The sequence below is a fragment of the Juglans regia genome, chromosome 2, assembly GCF_001411555.2.
Source record: "Juglans regia cultivar Chandler chromosome 2, Walnut 2.0, whole genome shotgun sequence".
NCBI lineage: Eukaryota > Viridiplantae > Streptophyta > Magnoliopsida > Fagales > Juglandaceae > Juglans > Juglans regia.
The window spans coordinates 9764072-9788279 of record NC_049902.1 but is presented as its reverse complement, the minus strand read 5'-3'; the positions used below and the strand labels follow the sequence as shown (position 1 = coordinate 9788279).

At 36.1% G+C, this 24208-nt stretch overlaps 3 protein-coding genes across 4 annotated transcripts; 2 read left to right on the top strand and 1 right to left on the bottom strand.

Moving 5' to 3' along the window:
* Positions 1-4629: 4629 nt before the first annotated feature.
* LOC118347651 (uncharacterized mitochondrial protein AtMg00860-like) lies at positions 4630-5181 on the top strand. The gene has a single exon (XM_035687661.1). The coding sequence runs from the start codon at positions 4630-4632 to the stop codon at positions 5179-5181; it is 552 nt and encodes a 183-aa protein (XP_035543554.1).
* A 6178-nt stretch (positions 5182-11359) lies between these two features.
* LOC108998980 (pentatricopeptide repeat-containing protein At1g79490, mitochondrial) lies at positions 11360-14098 on the bottom strand. Its single transcript, XM_035687603.1, has one exon. It carries the CDS (start codon positions 13936-13938, stop codon positions 11419-11421), a length of 2520 nt encoding a protein of 839 aa, XP_035543496.1. The 5' UTR covers positions 13939-14098; the 3' UTR covers positions 11360-11418.
* Positions 14099-20865: 6767 nt separating this feature from the next.
* Positions 20866-23262, top strand: LOC108998974 (extensin). 2 transcript variants are annotated; one of them, XM_018975748.2, is made up of 3 exons: positions 20866-21064; positions 21373-22233; positions 23015-23262. In XM_018975748.2, the coding sequence occupies exons 1-3, from the start codon at positions 20983-20985 to the stop codon at positions 23044-23046; spliced, it is 975 nt and encodes a 324-aa protein (XP_018831293.1). In that variant the 5' UTR covers positions 20866-20982; the 3' UTR covers positions 23047-23262. The 2 variants fall into 2 exon arrangements, with proteins under 2 accessions (XP_018831293.1, XP_018831292.1); XM_018975747.2 differs by having other exon boundaries at positions 21370-22233.
* Positions 23263-24208: the final 946 nt, after the last annotated feature.

Below are 24208 nucleotides of genomic sequence, written 5' to 3'. Positions count from 1 at the left end.
CCCCTCACTCCGCCGAGAGGGGGGATCTTACACTCTGAAACATTTCTCTATTGATTCATTCTAGCTCTCATTTCTCTCTTCATCCCCAACCTTAGATTGACTTGAGCATCAGAGGTACCACGGCCCTCAAGTTCCCCCACTCTCCCCCTTGCAGGGAAAAGTCAGAGTGCTACTAGCATGGAGTTGCTTAGACCCGTGAAACACGACATAAACATACAACATTTTCAAGTTAGAGAACAAAACTGCATCTTTTCATGAATAACATTACTAGTTTCATCTTCTCGAATGGTTTCCATGCATATTTCTTAATTATTATTATTTTTTTAAATAATGCCTAGAGTAGGACTAATCGGTTATTTCTTTAAGCATACCAAGCATCCCCATATTAGCAATGATGCTACATAAATGTAACTCATTGTTCATTTTGGTCTATTTACTTACGTTCAAAGGCTCTCTAGATTTTAATTTTCAAAGTTAAAGCAACAAAACAAGTAATTTTTTTTTCAATATCTCTATGGGATAAAGATAAGAATGGAAAAAATAATTAAATAAAAACATTTATTAGCTTTGTTAAAAATGAATAATAATGAAATGATTTCTTTTTTGGCTAAACCTACAATTTATATTTTTTCAATTCCAAAGACTTATTTCCTTTGGTCTACATTCCTATCCTGATATAGCTTATATCCTTTTAAATAGCAATGATGCAAAGCACTTCCTTTTACACTACTTAGGAAACTCGAAAAGCCAATCGTATGGATATGTGTAATACAGGATTTCCAATCCTATTAGGAAAATGAGGGAAATCGATACTCAATCACCTCCTCAACACATTCCCTTCTCTCCCAAGCATCATCCCACACAAAAAGAAAGATCACATAGTCTCGATCCGATCTATAGGTTCACTACCATAAAGTGAGCAGGTGAGCTGTAGAATGGACAACTAATATATTCCACTTATTGAACAAGGTTCTATGGCAGGTCCACAACACCCCTGGATATCAACAGCATCTGTGGGATGATCTTACACAACTAATTCTCATCGTTCAAAGACTACGAGTGTAATAGGAGCATCCATCGACAAACCCATCACCCTAAGATGATCATCTCATGGTTATTGAGAATGACTCAAAGGTAGGGAATTTTTTACTTTTCTAGGAACTATTGTATCAGAAACAATTGTATCTCAACTATAGTCCCTCTAAGATGTAAAATATATCTTTTCTCACCATCCCCATAGTGTATGAGATAAATGTATGCACCACCTTTGACTTTTACCACTTTATTCAATTAAGGCATGAGATCAAGGGTATTTGCTTTACTTCACAAACAAAAAGGCCCCACTGGATTGCCTTCCATTGTGGGTTATCAACCCACTGTTAGTATCAGAATGAGTTCTTTACAAGAAAGAATTACTTCTATCAAAGCAGGATCCATAACCTTTATTCATTAGGAGACTAGACTGATGCTCTAATTGCGTGACCATTGAAGAATGAGCTGGCAAATCATAGGTAGTGGCTTGGTTAAGGGAACCTGCCAGAGTTATAGCAGAAGCGAGCCTTCATATGGCAATTAGCACTGCTTATGATTAGGTGGTTATCCATGACCAAGATGAAGTTTGGTGAAATGAAGTTGAGGTCCTAACCGACTAATGTTGAAGAATCAGCAGATGAGTTGCATTCATATAGATACAAAATAAAAGATTCTCTATTGATTCAAACATTGTACCTGCGAGATAGGCATAGAGAAAGAGGAAAAAGTCGAAGATTTCACATAGTACTTGTGATCTAAAAATCAATCTGATTTATTTCGTACCTTTTGCTCAATGAGAAAATTGGCCAAATTCTAAATGATCAAACCTATGGACTATCGAAATGCATACATTTGTCTCATACATTATGGGGATGGTGAGAAGAGATATATTCTATATCCCAAAGAGGCTATAATTGGAGATACCATTGTTTCTGGTACAATCTAATTTTATCAATTTAGATCCTTTATGGATCCATTGATTAAACGATCTATGATGCATTCTAAGTGGTGCAGTCTGATTTTAAATTTTTAAAAATGATCAACATGGGTGTGTTTAAGATATTCTGGTACTAATTAACCTCAATCAAGAACTTAATCACCAATAAGAATATCACCTCTTGTGCCATCAACTAATCTTATTATTGAATTTGATGTGTGAGATTGATAAAAATAAGTATTTTTATGTATTCCTTACAATTTTTTGTGTATTACACTACTGTGTCATATATTTTATTACATTATGTGAGGATTGCACAGAAACAAGGGAAGCGACCTCTTCCCATTGGCAAGGTACTATGAAAGATGATGGCAATAGGTAGGGCAAAGTAAAGTTAGTCCAAAGTAGGAAGCGACCTCTTCCCATTGGCAACATGGACTATGCTTATTGTACTCGGACTAGAACGAAGAGCTGAAGAGGCTAGAAATTTTGGAAAGGGTGATCTACAGCAAAAGGCATGCTATGGGCAAGGCCAAGTAACAGTCAAAATTCGAATACTGCTAAGGATAAAATCGATACGAATTTGAAGGCTCTTAGGGATTATGCGGGCAAAGATGCTCAATGGTCGCAGGTGTCATACATAGAGGTCCATACTCCATATGAGACATTACGTCTAGAGTAAGCCTGCAGTAGAAATAATTTCGGGCTTGCAAGCCATATTTTCTGAGATCAAAGGCCTTCTATTCAAGCATATCAGTAATCATAAGGACACCTAACAATCCCACCCTTATAAAGGCTTTGGATGGGAGAAAAAAATCTCACTTTTGAGATCATAAACTGTTGGATCTTCTTTAAATTCAGAGTCTTCAATGAAAGCAAGTGACTTCATGGTTACAACAAAGAGGGAGTAGCACCAGCGCCATTGTAGTATTTTAATATTGTTGGTAGGTTAGCTCCTAAATTGGGAATGTGGGGTAAATGTATGTGAGTATGTTGTAAGATTAGGCTTTGCATATTCTATAACTTTCCCCTTTTTCTATGTGAAAGTAATAGATAGCTTCTCCATTATGTTTATGGATCATCTTTATACTGTGTTTTGAGATAATGAGTTTGAATGGTGTGGGTTGGTGGTGATCATTATTTTTTGTTGAGTGAGTCTTACCGTGTGTTGCTCATCATGGATGGGTTGAGAAGTCCCCGCACCATTCCTACGACGTGTTTCCACGAGTTTCGTACAGATAGAAAGAGTCCCCATGATGATTGTGGTGGAACATTTTTGTATTGGCCTCACTTGATAAATGAGTAGAGAGATTTCCTAAGTTGATCATGTATGGTGTCTTCAAGTTGGTTGATTAGGTAAAGTGATTCCCCAAGTTGTCATTTGTGTTGTTTTCGGGTATATTGACCGGGTTGAGCGATTCCCCGTGCCAAATGATTTGAAATGAGTAAGTCAACTTACACTTTGACCAGGTGGAGTGATTCCCGAATGGTATTTATATGATGAGATATGATGAATTTTATGTGCTTTGATAAGAGAGTGATTTCTCGCCATGATAATAACTATGCATAAATCATATCTACACAAAGGGTGATTCCTCTCCAAAACTATGAATGCATGTGTTTCTGCCGAGGGGTGATTCCTCGCCATGCATAAAAATTTGTGTTCACAAATCATTTACATGAAACATGACCATCACAAGTAAGGGACCTCGACCTTAGTTAACTAGCTAGCGATTCTCGGAGCATAGTCGTAAGAGTTGAGTTTGTTCAATCATCTCAGGGCAAGTTAGGATGTTTGAATACTACAGAGTACCTTACTTGACTCAGGTGCATCCCAGACATTCATGTCTTCTACAATTGCTAGAATAAGCGACTTCTAAGTGGAGAAGTAGTACTATGCACCAAGATGGTTACAAGTTATCCCTTAGAAATAGGCTAAGTCATCATGGAGGCAGACCTGATAATGTTCAATTAATTGCAATTTGATATTACCCTAGGTATGGATTGGTTGTTTTGGCATTTCGCTAGTATTAACTGCCAACAAAGGATGGTACCATTCCAAGTGGCTGGGGTGGAAGGCAGTAGGTTACGGTCAATGACATGATTAATTACCTCATTGCAAGCCAAGAAAGATTTAGGGCCGAAGCTTATTTAGTGCATCTATTGCTTAAGGTGAAGGAGCCTAAAGAACTACAAGGAATACCCGTAGTGGATGCATTCCCAAAAGTATTCAGGGAACTATCAGGATTACCACCTCCTATGAAAGATGAATTTTCTATCAAACTGGAACCTAGAACAGTTATGGTACATAAGGCACCTTATAGAATGGCCCTGTCAGAGTTGAGATAGTTAAAAGGTCAACTACAAGAGCTGATGACGAAATGTTTCATTAGGTCAAGTATATCACCTCGAGGAGCACCAGTTTTATTAAGAAGAAAGATAGGACCCTTAAGATGTGTATTTACTATCGTGAATTGAACAAGGTAGCCATAAAGAATAGATATCCTTTGCTCATGATAGACAACATGTTTGATCAATTGCAAGGAGATACAATATTTTCTAAGATTAATCTTAGGTTCAGTTATCACCAATTAAGGATCAAGAAAGATGACATACCAAAAATCGTGTTTCGGACAAGGTATGGATAATTCAAATTTACGATGACGCCATTTGGATTAGCTAATGCTCAAACAGCATTCGTGGACATCATGAATAGAGTGTTCAAACCATTCTTAGATATGGTAGTATTCATTGATGATATCCTAATGTACTCCAAGAATGTTGAAGATCATGGAAACCACCTAAGACTGGTATTGGGGAAACTTAAGGAACATAAGTTGTTTGCCAAACTCAACAAGTGTGAGTTTTGGTTGGAGGAAGTTAAGTTTCTTAGTCATGTGATATCCAGTGAAGGAGTCACGGTAGATTCAAGTAAGATTGAAGCAATCATGGATTGGCAGCATCCTACCACAGTGCACGAAGTTAGGAGCTTCTTGGGATTAGCTGGTTATTACAGGAGATTTGTGGAAGGATTCTCCAGATTATCAAGTTCTTTAATAGTGTTGACTAGGAAGCACTCAAAATTCAGTTGGACAGAGACGTGTGAGAAGTGCTTAAAGGAGCTAAAGAGAAAATTAACCACAGCCCCTTTGTTGGCATTACCGAAATCCCATAAACCATTCGTGGTATATAGTGATGTATCAAAATACTAAATAGGATGCATCCTAATACAAGAAGGAAGGGTAATGGCTTATGCATCAAGACCATTGAAGAATCACGAGAAGAACTACCCCACCCAAGATATGGAATTAGCAATCATGGTGTTTGCCGTGAAAATTTGACAACATTATTTATATAGGGAAGCATGTAAAATATACATGAATCACAAGAGTCTAAGACATCTCTTCAACCAAAAGAACCTCAACATGAGACAAAGCAGATGGCTAGAGACTATAAGCGATTATTAGTGAAAAATTAAGTACCATCCAGGAAAAGCCAACCTGGTCGTCGATGTGCTAGTTCGAAAGTCTAGATCCAAGGGCATAGGAGGTTCTAAAAAAAAATAGACTCACTTCTTAGGGAATGAGACTACTATTAATAGGATATTCTCAATAAGAGGAAGTCCTCGTCTCGATACAAGAATTAAAGGTGAAAAACTACAACAAACTAAAGGATCAGCAGAGGAAAGATCCAAAATTATTGGAGATCCGGCAAAGAATCCAAAGAGGAAAAGGGCCTCTACATTTTAGTTTGCACGAGAATGGAACCTTGCTATACAAGGTATGAAGAGTGGTCCAGCAAATTATGAGATTATGGAGAGAATACCAACTGAAGCCCATACTTCACCATATTTGATACATCCAAGGAGCACAAAGATGTATCAAGATCTCAAAAATAACTTTTGGTTGGAAGGAATGAAGCGATATATCGCTCACTTCATCGAGAAGTGTGCCATGCGTAGGCAAGTAAAGGCTGAGCATCAGATATCAACAAAAAATCTGCAGTCCTTACCCATTCTTGAGTGAAAGTGGGAAGGCATAGCTATAGACTTTATGGTTGGATTACCCCTAGTGTAAGAATGCAATTTGGGTAATTATATATAGACTGACCAAGAGCACCCACTTTCTACCTCTTACTACAATGGACACTTTGGGTAAGCTGAGTCAACTGTATGTAAAGCATATAGTTAGACTTTAGAGTGCCTATGAGCATAGTGTCAGATCAAGACTCAAGGTTCACATCTCATTTTTGGAAGAGCTTGCAAACGGCAATGGGCACGAACTTGAGATTCAATTGTGTGTATCATCCACAAACTAACGGACAGTCAAAAAGGAAAATTCAGACACTGTAGGACATGCTTAGGGCATGCGTATTGGACTTTAGAGGCTCGTGGGAAAGCTACATCTCACTCATTAAGTTTGCCCTACAACAATAGTTACCATGCGACAATTCCAAATGGCCCCTTACAAGGTTTTGTACGAAAGGAAATGTAGATCACCTTTATGTTAAGAAAAGTTGGGCAAGCTTAGATAATTGGGTTAGAAATTATGCAGGATATAAGAGAGCAAGTTAGCTCATAAGGGAAAGAAAGGCAACGACTCAGAGTAGTCAAAAGAGCTATGCCAATGTGAGGATGAGAGAGTTGACCTTTGAAGAAAATGATTGGGTATATCTCAAGGTATCACCCTTGATAGGAGTAAAAATGTTCGGGCTAAGAGGGAAGCTAAGCCCAAGATATATTGGACCCTACCAAGTATTAGAGAAAGGTATGCCCAACAGCATATAGGGTGGCATTACTAGGGGTGCTACCCTCACCTCCCAAATGGGGGAGGACCGTTTGGGCCCCTGAACCCCAACACTGCCCCATGGGCGGGTGCCCCCATCCAGATACCAAGGGGTGGATTGGCCCCCAAGTCTAACCCTATATTCTAGATTCCAGAGGATCAAAAGATAGATCCATAATATAAATCTTACAAAAAAATCTAAAAAAAATCATAAAGAGCATTACAAATCTTACAAATCCAAACAAAATCAAAGAAACTTACAAATAAATTTTAAAAAAAAATATTAACAAGTCCAACAAAACATAAACGAAACAAATAAACCAAACAAATTACAAAATAAATGCATATACCCACAAGCCACAACCCCAATCATGGTCATACAGATCTATGCACAAATCTTCAGAGATCTATGGGAAGTCTGTATGGCCCATGATCGTAATGGTCGTGACTGTGTGGATCGTCATGGTCGTGACTGTGTGTTGTTAAACTTGCAAATTCGTCACAACATCACCCAAGGTCGTAGGCGCTAGCCTTAAAAGTTAGAACTCCTAGCCCATGGACTTCTAATGCCAGTTGTGACCCACGACAATAGAGAGAAGCCCTCTGCATACTTAAAAAATGAGGAGGAGAAGAAGGGAAGAGGGAGGAGAAGATAAAGGAGAAAGAATAAAGGATGGTGGCCACTAGGAGGAGAGAACAGGGGAGAAGAGGGGTGGCAACCGGGAAGAGAGAATGAGAGAAATGAGAGGTGAGAGAGGAAGTTTTCCATTTATAGTTAGGGTTATGTTTTCAAAAGACACCATTTTGGGATATCCAAAGCGACATCATTTCGTTATTTACAAGTCTATTATATATATATATATATATATATATATTAAAGATACATGTCGAATGGGGTATATCCTGGGATCGAGCCCCATCCCCACATGTATTTAACATGCAGGCGAATGCCCCATAGCCTGCATCTAACAAAGTGGGGCCGAACGGAGGAAGGGCGGGGAAACTAGTGGCAGGCCCCAGTGCCCACCCATAGGTGTTACCAAAGGAATCTGAATGGATCCATAACATGTTTCACGTTTCCTCGTTAAGCAAAAGTTTTGGGAACCAACAACCCTGAGTGATTAACCCAAATCTGGTTCCATTGCAACCAAACCTCACCTATGTGGAAAGACCAGTACGAATCTTAGAATAGAATAAAAAGAGGCTACAATCCAAAACCATACCGTTGGTGAACATGCAATGGGGAAGCACAAGAAACGAGGAGTTTACATTAGAAAGTGAGCGGTTCACATGGGAGCGGTTTTTCTATTTATTCGCTCTGCAGCAACTGACCTGGAGTACACTAAGTAAGGGTAGAATAGTCAAGGCGAAGGTAAGAGCACATCTATAAATGAGCCTTCGAATTGTTGCAACATCTAAAATTCTCAAATTGTCATCGTTGTGTGAGAGAAGTGGACGGCACGAAAGGCATCCGTACCACCTGAAGTAATATGTCATTTCATGGAAGGACGACAAAAAGCAATAAGGCTAGAAGGAGAACATCGGGGAATCAAGTAGGAATGCCATCGGGATAAGGAGGATCACTAGATGGCTAGGCCCTGATCTCATAAACGATACACCACATTGACAAAGTCACTAGGAAAAGATGGGAGAAGCAAACGGTCCAAGAACATGATGAACAAGCAAAACAAGGGTGGGTATTCACCAATGTCCTGTGATGCCGAATCTATCTAAGGAGCTAGGACACGAGAGAGCAATTGGGACTGTAGTAACCGAAGTAGCCAACGAAGTAGGCAAGAGCAAGGAGCTCTTGTCCCAGGCGAAGGTTGTGAAGATCTAAGGGTGGAGCGAGGAAAGGATGGGTCATCATGACCTCAATCGGCATCGACCGAGAATGTCGAAGAATGCCTGACTGCATGCACATCCGTCAAAGTCCCATCTAGAGGGATAGTCCTCACCGAATTTCGAGAACGAAATTCCTTGTTAAGGAGGGGAGGATGTGAGGACTGCGCAAAAGTAAGTTAAAAGACCCCTTCCCACGGGCAAGGTACTATAGAAGATGAGGCAGCTGGTTAGGCAAAGTCTAGTCCAAAGTAGGGTGAACATTACTATGTAGAAAGCCTGACTAAGACATCCCAGCACAAGGTGGTAAGGACTTTTCACCCTATGATTGGCGAGCAAGGACTGGCTGACCATATCAGGCGAGAACAAAGAGTTGAAGAGGCTGGTAGTTCTGGAAAAATGACGGTTTGCAACAAAAGGGTGAGCTACATGCAAGAACAATACTAGTCAAGGATAAGACCATACGGATTCTTGAGGGAACATCATACTCAACAAGGAATACCAACCGACAAAGTATATCTAAGATTGCTTGATGATAAATCCTATTAGACATTGCTTGAAGGACGTTATCAACTGTAGAATCGTGCTCTTGAAGGGGACCACACCATGTAGAGCACTTCTATCCTCATAAAAACACCCTCAGGTATGTACTACAAATACAAGTTTCATTTGGTTAAGAGAACGTGACCTCTCTCTGAATTAATCATCAAAGGCATCCATTGAATTTCTCCAAACTTTCCCTCTGATTGTAGATTGATTGGGAGTGTTGCAAACATCACTGAAAAACGCATCAACAGCAACTATTGCATCTGATTGTAGATTTATTATATGTTTTGCCTAAAAGATTTTTTGGCCTTTATGTGGTATCTATCTTTTTGAGGTTTTGTTGCTGTCAGGCGCAATCCAAGATTAGGTCAACAGCAATTATGGCAACCTTTTTCTCCCTCACAACCCTAAGTGGATATCCCACTAGGGATACGATGCATTTGCAAGGATAAGATTTCATGAAGTCCAGACAGCAAAATAATGTGAAGATTCAATTAGGGGCAAAATTCTCACTTCTACTACGAGCTTGTATGTAGTAGCAGACAAATTGGCTTTGATTGTTTGGATTGAGAGAGCCTCTCAACTCATCTTTTTTTATCTAATCTAATCATTATAATTTTTTCAAACTCTCGTACAAAATATAATAAACAATTTAACTTTTTCAAATTTCAAAATAAAAATAATATTCTAACAATATTTTTTTCAACTTTCATCTCATCTCATCACGTCTCAACTCATTATCCAGACCTAAGTTGTTGACTTATATCATTTGCATCCTTGTTGGCCATCCTATTGAAAAGTAACATTTTCATTTCTATGATAAGAAAAATAATCAACACTCTTCTTTCAAACTTGTCACTTTCTCTTCTCTTTGAGCCTTGTAGGTACGCTTTTCAGTGTTTTATGCATAAAAATGCAGCTAGCATTATCAAATGAAATAAACATATTGCCATAATACCACTTCTTACCAAAATCACCATTGCAACAATAATTTGTAAATAATCCAGAAGAAATTATCTTTTAATTTATTAGTTTGTTTGTTAAGATTTAGATCTGTGATAAGCCAACTTTAATTTCATTTCTTTGTTCTTTGAATATATGACATGGAATTCAACCCATTTATGGTGTCAACTCTCCCTCCTTTCCCTCTGATTTTGACCGTTCAAGGTGTTGTTTCCCAGGCAAACTTCCAATATGGACGATGGAAACCCCATTGTGTTATCCCATCCAAACTGCCTCTTCCAATTCATCAAAGGCATGACAGCTATACGACTTAAAGAATCAAGTGGAGGGTATGACTTATGAGGAATCAACATTTGTAGGTCTAGAAATTTGAGAACCTGGCATAATGTCCAAGCAATGCACTTTTTCTTTTATTATAATGTTAAATAACAAGAACCTTTCCTTTCAGAAAATAGTGCTGCAGAATATCACAAAACTCATAATCTAAAGGACTTTCTATATTGCCTAGCCTAGGCTGTTCTATGAGAGTAATGAAGAGGGGTTGAGGGTTGGACATCATTCGATTCTCCTCTTGACAATAGCATGTTACATACTTTTCTAGACCCAATGCATGTACTCTGATTTTAGGAGAATCTAGGCAAAAAATATAATATTTTCTTTCGATTATTTTGATTTAGTTGATGCACATTGGACACTGAACAGGTGTAGTCGTCTTCTACCTTATTTTAAGCCCTATCGTACTTTAGGATCTGGAAGTTAAAAAGGAACTATGTGAGGCTATATCCCATCTGAAAATCTATAGTGCATGAGGTATGGTGTTTTTTTTTTTTATCATTCTTGTTCTTGTTATTGCAAAGTCCACGCCAGAGGCTGTTCAATGCCTAAGATTCTGCTTGCAAAGGGATTTTCAATAATGGAATTTTGATTTTTCAAAGAGAATTTGGCAAAACTGACATAAAATAAGGTTCATAATAATGGTCGAGTACTTCTTATAGCAAGTTTGCTGGCATATTTCCTTTTTTCTTGGTTTAATGATATTAGTTAAATGTAAGATTTTGAAGTAACTTAAATTTATAAGATGAAGCTCAATGTGTAAACCATTATGAATCATGACATAGACAATGCTTTGAATTTCTAGTTTTAAATTATTTCTTTCTTTATTCATTTTCTTATTTGCCAATACTCGCCTTCTTTGTTGACATGTACAAATGCTTGTTAATGTGAAATTTGAGAATTACAGCAAGAACACCACCAAAAATATAACTTACAGTTCCAATTCACAAACACAGAGCCTGTAAGTGATCACGGATATAGTTACATTGCCCTCCCTGAAATGAGAGGTTTGGGAGGTAACAGAGATCTAATTTCGGGTGCAGAACTGGGAAAAAGTGTGTTCAGCTTATGCATGAGGATATCAGACCTTGAAGGAATGTCATTTAGGAGAAACTGTTGAACAATTGGCTTCTTAAACCACTCCATGACCGAATCTCCAGGGGCCCTTAGAACCACCTTACTAACCTCAAAAGGAGATTCTACTGAGCTCAACATCTGTGCGACCACAATCTTCAAGGTAGGTCCTGTAACCAATTTAATGCGTCTTGGCACAACACCATAATACAGCATTCGCTTTCTGAATCTGTGGAGAGTGTGCACAACTGCAATAAGAGCAGCTCCCACTGACAAGTTTCTAACATCAAGAGACCAAGCAATATGCTGATCAAAGACAATTGCCTTAGGGAAAAGCTTATTCTCGTAGGCAACTTTCCAAACACATCGGGCACGGTTTATTTGACCCATAAGAACAAGGTAGTTAAGAAGAACATTGACATAGAACCTCGCAGCTCCCTCTTCCAACTCATAATCAATGCCCTGAAAGAATTCCCTCACAAAAGTTAAAACTGGTTGTTTCCTCTGTTCAGGGCCTGTGAAGAGCCCACACATGAAACCGTGTGCCTTATGTTTTGTAGCACTAAGGATAGACATCAAATGCTTCTCATTTTCCTCTTCCTGGCATCTCACAAGATGAGCTAAAATGGATGTGTATAGTATAAGATCCACCTTTGCAGCAGAATTCACATATGTTTCAAGGAGAGGCTTGGCTGACTCGTACAACCCATTCTTCATACATGACTCAAACAACTGTCTAATGATAAAATTATTTGTTCTGATACCCGATGAACCCATGAAGCGTAGCCACCTCAAAGCAAGATCAACAGAACCATCCTTGATATACACCATCAAAACATCACTAGCATTCACATCAACAGAAAATCCCATGGCCTTCATTTCAAGTAAAACTTTGGCAGCCACATCAACTAGCTTCTTGTTAGCCAGGAGAGTCAAAAGGGCGGTGTAAGTACTTAGACCTGGTCTCAGACCAGCATTCATCATTGAGTTATACAGCTTCATGGCAGAATCTACTTGTCCAGTGGCAGCATGCATTTCCAAGAGGCAAGAATATGTAGATGGGGTAGGTAAAAATCCAGCCTTCTCCATATCTGTAAATGCAGACATTGCAATATCAAGCTTCCCTGATTTGGCATGCGACTCAACAATCATTGTGTACAACCCAAAGTTAGGCCTGAAGCCTGCTTTCTTCATCTCATCCCAAAGCCTAAAAGCAGTATCTAACTTCCCAGCCTTTGCATATGACTCGATCAAAGAAACATACATAGTAGCAGATGGCCTGAGCCCATAACCCTGCATTTCCATGTACACCTTCATTGATGTGTCCAATCTCCCTGCTTTCCCCATTGAATCAACAAGTGATGAGAAGATGTTAAAGTCCGGTCGAAAGTTCCTCTCTTTCATCTCTTGGAATAGCTTGAAAGCGGCATCAAGACGGCCCGATTTTGCCAAGCTAGGTATCATCAACCCATAGGTTGACATATCTAACAAACATCCCACCGCTTCCATGCTTCCATATATCTCAAATGCCTTGTAAGGCAAACCCTTATTCAAAAAGAGTGTAATAAGAGAGTTATATGTCAGGGTGTCAATTTTACAACCTGAATCCTGAATCTTCTTAAAACAATAAAATGACACCTCCAATTTCTCAGCTTTAGCCAAATACTGAATTACATGGTTGTATGCACTAAAGGAGCAAATACCATTATTAGTGGAATCACGGACCATTTCATCAAACAATGATTGGATCCCATCAAAATCCCTATTTCGATTTAACTCATCAAACAGCATCACATAACAATCCTCACTGGGTGAATACCACGACTGCCTCTTAGCCCATTGAAACAAACTCAAAGATGTGTCGCTATCCTTAGTAAGCTTCAAAGCTTGAATAATGTGAGTCATATTTGGTACAAATTGCAGTTTGTCCAGTTGGGTCTCTAACTCTGGTCCCCATTTCCACCTCTTCACAACCTCAACAATCTTGGCTACGGCTGAGGCATTCAAAAATGGCTTCTTTAGCCCACCCACCATCACGTGGTCATCAAGTCCTGGTTCAACTGATCGTATACCTTTACCACTGTAAATAACACTCCCCGATTCATCTAAGTACTCTATCTCCTCAGTCCACTCACCAGCACCACCATCACCGTTTCTCCCAGAGCTGTAATTTCTTCTAAATTTAGCGTTAATAACAGGGCTCCTGGCAAAGCTAGGGTCTTTTGGCACAGAAAGTTCGCAGGGAGTTAAATAGAAACCCATTGCAGAGCTAAAAAATCTGAAACTTTTGAAACAGCCATCCGGTTTAGTTGTGGATAAATTAGGGCTCTTTGAATAGAAAGAATCAAATGAAGATACGCAGATAGAACTAGGGTTTTTGGTAAGTGAATGGAGAATTCTAGGGGACACTTTCCTACAGCGAATCATTGATGATTTGATGGAAGAGAATTAGAGTTTTAGGAATGTAAATATGAGGCTTTAGAGATTGGAAACTTACCGGATTCTTGCAAAGTTTTGTCTCGAAGACAGGAGCTTAAACCCTAACCATTGCAATTTGCGAGGCAGACGCTCGCTTTGAGTTTTCTATTTCAACAGGTACGCTTCTCTTTACATATTACAGTTTTTTCTTTTAATTTAACTCATATATATATATATTTTTTTTTTTCTGTTAACTAAGTAATATTAATAAATAAATAAAACTTCATTTACACTAGCGTGCATATTTGAAGTATACATTTTGCACCATAGCATTATCCTAATACAAATTTTATACGAAAATAAGAGTGTAACCGATCTGATTTTTTTTAATTTTGAATAAATTTTAAAATTGAACTGATATATACCGATTTTAAAAATTTAAGAATCGATACGAACTGATTCATTACCGAAATCGAAATTTTTTATTTTTCCAATTTCAATTCGGTTTGGTTTAGTTTTTCGGTTTACCATTTACATGCGTGATGCTATATAAGTTTTTTTCAATACTAAACTTAATTATTAGAATTTAGTATTTATTATTAACAATTATTAATTCATTAATATTTAATTATACTAGTATACTATAAGTATTGTCTAACTTATATAAAATATTATATTAATTTTATGTTATAAGATTAATAAATTAAATAATAAGATTAGAACTTCAAGTTATATTAATTAGTAATCTAGTATATAATACATATAATATAATATAAAATATATATACAATATAAAAAAAATATAAATATAAATATCAATCCAGTTCAATTTAAATTAATTTTCAAAATATAAAAACCGGTATCACACCGGTTTAGAAAAAGTACCGCACCAAACCAGTTATAAACCGAATCGAATCTATCGATTTAGTCCGGTCCAGTTCAACCAACTTTTTGATTATTTTTTTTACAACCCTCAGTATGGCGCAGGTCTTTTATAAAATTTGTAAGTCACTTATTATGTTACCCATTATATTAATCAAATGATTCAAAATAATAATAATCTTTTAAAATTGATGTGGCAGGCTTCCACCTGTGGCTTAAAGTGCACCACTCAACCTTGCCACTAGTTTAAAAAAAAATTATTATTTTTTTATTTATATTTTTTATTATTTTAAAATATTTTTAAAAAATAAAAAAAATATATCAACATATTAGTAGTCACTTTTTTAATTATTAAGTAAAAAAAAATTAAAATATATAAGATATCAAAATGAGGGAACAAATAAAATGGGCAAAATAGTATTTTTCTTAACAAAGAGGTCAACAATTAAATCTGTTGACTTTTTTAATGCACAATTCGTTACTGGGCACATATAATACACGTCAATCAATTAAAAATTTACACATATCAGCTAATCTATTAAACAATTATAATAACAGCATAAAAACATATTTGAAAATCTCATAATTATTTAAAAATATCCTTTTAACAATAAAAAAACTTTTATAGAATAAAATCAAAATAAACTCTAAAAAATACAAATTAATAAACAAAAACATAACCACTTGGAGGGTCATCCACCCACATACGGAGGGAGGGTCGTCCGTGCAAAGTGGCTCATGACCACCCTTTGGAGGTAGAGGAAACATTTTCCACCCTGCAAGCCAGTTTGTTAGTTTGCTTTTGAGATTGCTTCCTTCTCTTCTTCTTATTTTTTTTTTTAATTCAAGGTTTTATAAATTTTGTTTGCTTTAATTTATGTGTTAATGTTGTATTTCGCACATCTTTGAGACAGGTTCCAATAAATCGAGTCTTCGAGTTTTGATCTACACACTTAAGCAAACAAGAATGGGGGTATCGGTAGTGGTCGAAGAGTCTCTTATGCCAAAGTTAATATATCTCCTTAGTAGTTTGTGGGTGAACTTAGAGGGATCAGAGAGAGTTCTTCATACCTGAAGATAGACTTTTATACTAGGTTTCAGGTGGGGGACAGCCCGTCCCTGACTATGAGGAACTTATGTCATATCCACTATTCATTTGTCATAATCCTTTAATGCAGCGTAGCTTCTGGGGCAGTGTCATTAATAGGGCGTGGAATCTGGGTAATGGTGCCATTAATACGGCATGACTTTTTAACTTACTTTATCCTATGGGCGTTCCTTGTTAGAGCATCTTCATTGGCTTAGCTAAATTCATCTTCAAAATTTAGTCAATATCACACTTTTTTACATTTGTTTATCCTATTTAAATTCAATCTCCACATTGAATTAATCATTTACTCTCTATATAATAATAAAATATTATTAATTTAATAATTTCTTTATTTAATTTATTTGTATCACATTTTATAATTCTATCAATTTAATATTAATAATAATTATATTCTAATTAAATTAATATTAATATTTATCACATTTATTAAATATTAAATATTAATAATAATTATATTATCATTAACTTATCATTATAATTAACTTAATAATTAATATTCTAATTAATATTAACTAATTAATTTATTTTTATCACATTTTATATTTAATAATAATAAATTAAACTAAATTTCTTAATTACAAAAAATACCTACATATTTTGTGAGAGAAGTGAGAATTGAATTTTTTAATGTTTAGCTAACCTACTGTTCACCTACAAATTTGGAGAATCACTGTAGTAGAAGTTTAAAATTTTATAGAGATACACAATCCAATGTAGTGGTTTTTTGGCACATATTGGCTAAAGTTTAGCTGAGGATGCTCTTAAGCCTCTCCATGCCTATTGTCTGGAAATCGAGGATTTTTCATATTTCTCGTCTACCTGTCTATGCAAGTTCCAAAGGGTAAGGTATCATTGGAATGTTGTCAGGGTGACGAGTCTCATATGTCCCTACCGTCCACTTTCTTTGTGTGTGGATTGCTTCAGAGGTGGGTTTTACTCGTGGGCCGAGTACTCTACAAATGTCCACTGACTCCTTTGAGGAGTGTTGTTGGCTTCGATTGGGCTTGGTCAAGATCTCTGACTTACTTCCCCAGTGATCCCTCGTGGCTTACTTTAAGGGCCGATAGGGAGAAAAAAACCCCTTTGCATTATGTTTACGGTTTATGTTTTTATTTGGTTATAATTTTTTTAATTTTAAAAACTAATTCTATGATTTTTTATAGATACTATTGTATAAAGTATCACATTTCTCTGTGTGTCTTTGTTTTAAAGAGTCAAAAAATATCGATCATAATCAACTACTTCTAGTAAATCTGATTAGTTCCAAATTCTAGAAAATGATTGACTATTTAATTTACTTTTAACATACGGTTCACGTATGCCAAAGTCATTCAAACTTACTTACGGTATTATTCCATTTTTAAGCATTCTAATCATACAATTTTTATTCATGTGACCCTATATTAGATGCAATATGTATAATTAGTGAACACATTTAAATAATCAAAAATAAATATTTTATTGTTAATATCAATACTTAAGGAGTATATATTATAGTTTTTCACACTTTTCACTAATACATCACCCTTACATATAATAGTTATTTTAAACTTAAACTCAAGTACTATGTAATCCTTTTGATCTAACATAGGAACTAATATTAAATTTCTATAAATACTAAGCACATACAGTATATTACTTAATATAATAACATATTCATTTACATAAAATTTATAAGTATCTTTCCCCCAACACTTCACAATATGTATTATTGCCAATATAACTTCTATATTTACCTATTTTTTTCTCATCGAATTCAATAAATAATTCTTTACTCCGAACAATACGTCTTGTTTCACCAGAGTCAATCCACCAAGTATCTAATAATGGTTCCACGTAATTACTTTTGAGTTTTGACATGGTAATCACAATTTCCTTGCTTTCCTTAGATTTTTCTTTGTTTGGACATTATGATTTGTAATTTCATTCCTTCCAACACTTGTATTAATTTTCAAATTATTTGTTATCATTTATCTTTTGTCAACTCTTTTTCTTGAACTGTTTATGCATTGTAGAAGACTAAATGATCAAATTTATCTCTTTCTCCTATGCATTATTTCTTCTTCTGGTACCAACAACACATGAAGAGAAGTTAGGAACATTTCATACCCACTGTGTCAAGGAAGTATCAATGTGTTATCGTGACAAAGGAAGAGTATTAAGCATGGTAAATAACTCGCATCTTATCAGTGAGAGGATGATCAGCATCAAGTAATTCTTTTGCAATAACCTCTATTCGTTGAACATGGTTGCCATGCTATCATTCTCTCCCATGCAAGTTCTATTATACTTATCCAGCACCAATTATATTTAAATACCAAACCTTATTCTATACTTGCATTCAAGGGCATCCATGACTCCCTTAGCAGTATCATGATGTTCAAAGAGAGTCGTAATATTATTGTTCATACAATGAAAGATCAAAACTCTTGTCTGAATGGTGCCACAAACTGCTTTTGAAGATTCTCCTTCAATCACCTTCCGACAACATGCAATTTTGTGCCATATATGTTTTATTAAGATTCAATACTAAACCAGAGTTGCAACAACTTTTGAACAAACTAAATTAGGTTGCAATATCTTAGAACAATAAAAGGCAATCAAATCGAGTAAGAAAAATGGGTCAGGCAGTTCAGATTCAGAACTGGTACAATGAATTGGATATTTGCACGCAGGTTGGCTTACTAAGTAGCTTGATGAGCGATTCAACTTGAGGCTTGGCCTTCTATGTTAGCTACAGACCGTGGATTGTTGGGTGGGTCATAGATGGAGTCTACATCTCATTTCCTTAATGAGTTGGCATGCCTAAGCAGAATGGGTTGTAACAAGACTCTTTTGGGGGCCCAGTAGAACGGGGGTGCAGGCAGGGCCCTACAGCGCCTCACACTTATATATTTTATTATATAAATATATATATAAATATTATGGGACACCGTGACTTTAAAGGGCCTCACTATTTTGCCCAAGCCCAACTATCATGGGCTGGGTGGGAAATACCCCTCCCAATTGGGTTACAAGATTTTGAAAATTCTTTACATGTTTGAATCCTCCCATAGTGATTAGAAAGAACTTATATGTAGGATTCAAAACTCTCCTTAAATAGTTGTAATATGTAAGTGTAGTTGTCAAACTAGGCATTTATTTATTGATGGTCTTCTCTATGCGCAAAAATAATCCCTTGTTTGACATGGCCAGGGTCTTGATATCACTGAAGGAAGATTAATAAAAGATTGATTTATGATGAATTTTCCCTTTAGAGTATCTGGTCTCATGGGTTGGTGCAAAACATAAGGATAAAAAGTGTTTGGAATAGGTGCACAATAGCCCTATTTTATAGAGGTAATGGCACCGGTTCTCAAGGGACACGATTCTTTTTAATTACCCCGAACAAAGATGTACCTCCATTCATCCCAAAGCGACACAACCCATGGTAAACCATCACGATGGATAATTAAGATGATAATACAACAGGATGAACAGTACTGTTGTCGTATGGTCACTCCATGCATCCATAGAGATTCCTCCCTCCACCCCGACCTGAAGATGGACATGAGAGGGGTTCAAATGGTGTGGGTCGAGGCTGGAGAGAGACTACTTTGTCGAGAACTTCTCTCTTTGATTTGAAAAAACTCCAATAAAAGCTCTCTCACATAGTATATTATTGTAAGATTGTCTCTTTTGTACATAGAATCTTCAGCGAGAGGAAACAAGCAACCTTACTGAGAAAGGTGCTTGTAAAGAAAGGTGCTTGTTGAGTAAGGCCAACTTTCAAAGTCGTTAGATTCCATCAATAAATAAAAATAATAATGAATGTAATTCCAACACTCACAGATATGTTGTAATGTATTCAAAGAGCTGGGGATGTTTTCTGGGCATATTACATTGGAAAATGACATTATAATTCTAATATGAAGTCAATATGTATTTGATTTAACTTGTATGGTTCATACAAAATGGATTGATATTTGAATCATGGACACAGATTGGGTCCAATTCTAGTTGGAAGTTAAAATTGCACCCCTCGGATGAAGGAAATATGCCTTATTATGAAATGAGTTAGTCTACGTACAGTCTCTAAATGAGGACTGCTCATACAAGCTCATACAGTTATATTTAAAAAGAATTAAAATTATAAAAATATCATTTTTAAAATGATGAATTTTTTCCTTTTTACCTCCATTCATCAATAGGATTGCACACCCACTTAGAACTGTAAATAGAATTTCTCTTATGCAATATGTGTCCCTCATCTCTTATTTAACTCATCTAAGTTGGAGAGAATTCATACATTTTTATTAAACCATCACTCAATCTCTAATCACCTCTAAACTATCAATTTCGGCAAAATGGGCTTATGTTTTAGCTAATGGATTCACTGGGTAAGTCGAAAATTGAGAGAGGAAACTCAGAATATATATAGTTAATGACTTCTCCAAAAACGTATTTAAATTTCCTTTAGAATCTATATATAGGTGCTGGTCCACATGCAACATACAGGGTAAAACTTTCACAAAGGAATTGCTTAGTCAGCATCTAATTAAAATAACAATAATGATTGATATACACATGCAGTTAGAATAAAAAATGTATATAGAGCTAGCCATTAGAGCTATATATACGACAAGGATCTTGATTTTGGTCCTTGAGGAGAAAGAGAGAGCAGCTTTGAGTAGAAAGCAAGCAAAACAAAAGGGAAGAAAACCCACCTCACTTTCATTTGTTCCAATACCAAAGCAAGCATATATGCCAACTGCATGCAAAAATAATAATGCAAACATACTACATAAGTCGGTGACCAACTTCCCTTTAAAATACACCTTCTCTTAGACCCTTTTTCATCCTTTTTCTGTATTACTTCAGTTATACATCTCTGAGCAAAGTGACTGTATGACAAAGTTTGCCTGCCAAAGAATAAATCTTTATGGCCAACTCAGCCCCACTTCTTCCCCCACGCCCTTGCTTTGGCTTACTTCTAGGGCTGTCCTAAACCGGCCTATATATACAAATCCATTTGAGTAGTTGGCTTCTGGCCTTTGAGTGGTGTGGAGTTTTTGGGAAGTCATGGAAGCAAGCAGAGGTTACATGAGAGCTCAGTTTCTACTTGTGTTTATAACTATGGCAGCCATTTTCTTAACTGATTGTGGTAAGGCTATTGTGTTTGAAGGTTTTTTGTACATGTATTACTTAAGAGTTCCATCAATTTATAGAACTAATGCCACTGGAAAACTACTTTAGACTGATATATCGAAATGCCAAATTGCCATTATTTTAGTTTCTTAAGCAATGTTAGTATTTCCATCAATGATTTACTAAGTTTCTGATGAAATGATGCTTAAAATGCTCTGCAATAGCCAAGATAGATATTACAAACCAAGATAATGTATCATTACTGTTGTGTGGTAAGAAAATATCAGAATTGACAAGCCTCTGATCTATGTTTTTGTGAAGCAGAAGCAACAAGATCAGTGCAACAACTCAAACGTCCAAGACATCCCAGAAGTTCAGTCCTCAAAACTACAAAGAAAGTGAAAGTCACAAAGCACTTAGACATTGATCCAATGCTGGATTCATCAAACGCCCAAGCCTACAGTGTGAGTTCACCATTTTCTTTACCACCATTTGAGTCCCTAGGTCCAATGCCCTGGCCTGAAAATGTTCCTCCATCCTGCATTTATCCACCCAATACCCCACTACCTCCCTCAACATCCATTCCAGCCCCCATAGGATACACACCCTCGTCACCACCACCAACACCCTTTAGCTATCTCCCACCAATTCTCCCAATCCAAAGCCCACCTCCGAGCCCAACCAGCACAACTCCAGGCCCACCAGAATTTAATCCCACCCCCAATCCACCGGAGATTGTTCCAAGCCCACCAAGCATCGTATCGGGCCCACCACAAGTTGGAAATAGTCCTCCTATCTATGTTCCAGGCCCACCTGGGCCCACATTGAGCCCACCTTCGTACGTTCCATCACCTTTCGGCTTTGTTCCAAGCCCACCGGTGTTTGAGCCGCCTGTGTTGTACCCCCCACCAACAGGGCCACCACCTCCACACACTGCGCCAAGCACAGCCCTATGGTGTGTGGCTAAGCCCACGGTGCCTGACCCAATAATTCAAGAAGCAATGGACTATGCTTGTTGGTCAGGAGCTGATTGTGCTTCAATTGAGCCGGCGGGGTCATGCTTTAAACCCAACACCCTGTTTGCACATGCTTCCTATGCTTTCAATAGCTACTGGCAGAGGACCAAGGTTGCCGGTGGCACCTGCGAGTTCGGAGGCACAGCCATGCTGGTCACTGTTGATCCAAGTGAGTTCACTCCTTTCTCGGTTTTTTTTTTCCCAAAAAAAAAAAGAAGAGGAAAAATTCCCACGCAGCTTAAGCTCTTGGTTTGTTTGAGAGGCCTACATCATTTTTTGAGCATTACTAATCTTGATTTTAAATTTATCATTTTGAATTGAAAAATCATATTTACAATTTTGAAATATGCAGTTTCCGCATATTCCTTTTAAAAATACTTATATTGTGCAGTTTAAATAGTTTTTTATACAAATTATTTAAATAACAAAACATTTAAAATACCACTTCAGTGATTATGTTATGATCTCGAGAGTTTAACCAAATTAGTATCAAACAATTCTATAACTTTTGGATCAATAGTTGAGTCTTTAATAGGTTATGATTGGAATGATGAAATTTACATAAAATTTTTCTATAATTTTTTATGTGATTATTTCGGGACTTATTTGATAAGGAAATATTTCCAAAAAGAAAATCTTTGATTTCTTAGGGAAAAGAATTCACCTTTACCCAAACAGTTCTAAACTTTAAACAAAAAAATCTAAAAATAATTTTCATATACTCATTTGTACCAATTTCCATTTCAAATCCCCTTTCATCTCAGATTATTTCACTATTATTTCTAAAATATTAACTAATATTTATAAACTATTTTATTATTATTTACAAATGATTTGAGATATTCTTAACATCCAAATCGAAACTAAAATTCTCAATGACACAGTCCTTTTCATGAACCAGACATGGCTAATCCTACTTTCTTTCCCTTGTATTTTTTGTATGTCCACAGGTTATGATGGGTGCCATTTTATCTACTTTTAGCGAGGAGATGGAAGATTCACCTCTTGGCTCATGGAGACTGGAAGACAGATCATGATCTCTTCCTTTTATTCCCCCTACCTATTCCAAATTTTTTTCAAAACAATAAACATGTTATAAGTAAGCTGCAGACCTACAGGCAATCGATCATATTTTTGTAATTACTCCTAATAATTAATAAGGTTTTGATAGGTGAGTCACATACCAATCCTTGGTTTTTCAAATCATTTTGGTCTTGTACATGTGCACATATATATATATATATATATATATATATATATATATATATATGGGACTTTCTAGGACGATGTTCTTTTATTTTCCATCCTTTAATAATTATTTGGGCTGTTGTATTACACATACATGCAAAAAAAATATAAACTAAATTGTCTAAAAACTAAATAAATAATATTAAGGACTCGGAGGACTTAACTCAGTAAAAATTGTGAATATATATATATATATATATATATATATATATATATATACGAGATATTTATATCCGTGAGTGTGTAAGTGCCGTACAATCATTTTAAAAAAAGTAAATAAATATAAGATTTACATAAAAAAATAATAATTTTTTAATAATATACTTCATTCTTTTTTGAAAACGACTGTATAATACTTACGCACTCTACAATTATATGTAACATTATTATATCTATACTTACTATTATATAAGTGGTTATGAAACGGCACTAAACGGAAATTCTTGTTTTCCGTTATCTTTCTGTTAAATCAACGTTAACTCCACCGTAGCTTGAAAATGGTAATCTTCTGTTCTTCTTTTACAATTTTATTTCTTTATTTTGTTCGTTTACCGTTTTTATCCTTCAGCTTATTTTGTTTTATTCGTTTTTGACCTTTTTAACCCTTACTTTTATCAAACAACCCATCCATCTCTGACATAATACCTAAAAAGAATGAAAAGATTAAAGACAAAAAAGACAAAAATGAGAGAAGAGAAAAGCAGAGGAAAAGACCTTTAAAAAACTTTTTCTTTCGTGGGTCATCAGTTGTCAGTGCATAGCTTTGAGAATGGTGATGTTCTGCATTTTTACAATTTTATCTTTCTACCGTGTTATCCCTCAATTTATTTTATTTTATTCCTATTTTTATTTTTTTATCCTTCACTTTTATCGATCCATCCATCAATCTCTGACCT

Excerpts from the sequence above, each read along its gene's own strand:
- LOC108998980 (XM_035687603.1), bottom strand. The coding sequence starts at position 13,938 with ATGATTCGCTGTAGGAAAGTGTCCCCTAGAATTCTCCATTCACTTACC.
- LOC108998974 (XM_018975747.2), top strand. The coding sequence starts at position 20,983 with ATGGAAGCAAGCAGAGGTTACATGAGAGCTCAGTTTCTACTTGTGTTT. Across the intron at positions 21,065-21,369 it reads CATTTTCTTAACTGATTGTG|CAGAAGCAACAAGATCAGTG; the intron begins GTAAGGCTATTG and ends GTTTTTGTGAAG. Across the intron at positions 22,234-23,014 it reads GCTGGTCACTGTTGATCCAA|GTTATGATGGGTGCCATTTT; the intron begins GTGAGTTCACTC and ends GTATGTCCACAG.
- LOC118347651 (XM_035687661.1), top strand. The coding sequence starts at position 4,630 with ATGACGCCATTTGGATTAGCTAATGCTCAAACAGCATTCGTGGACATC.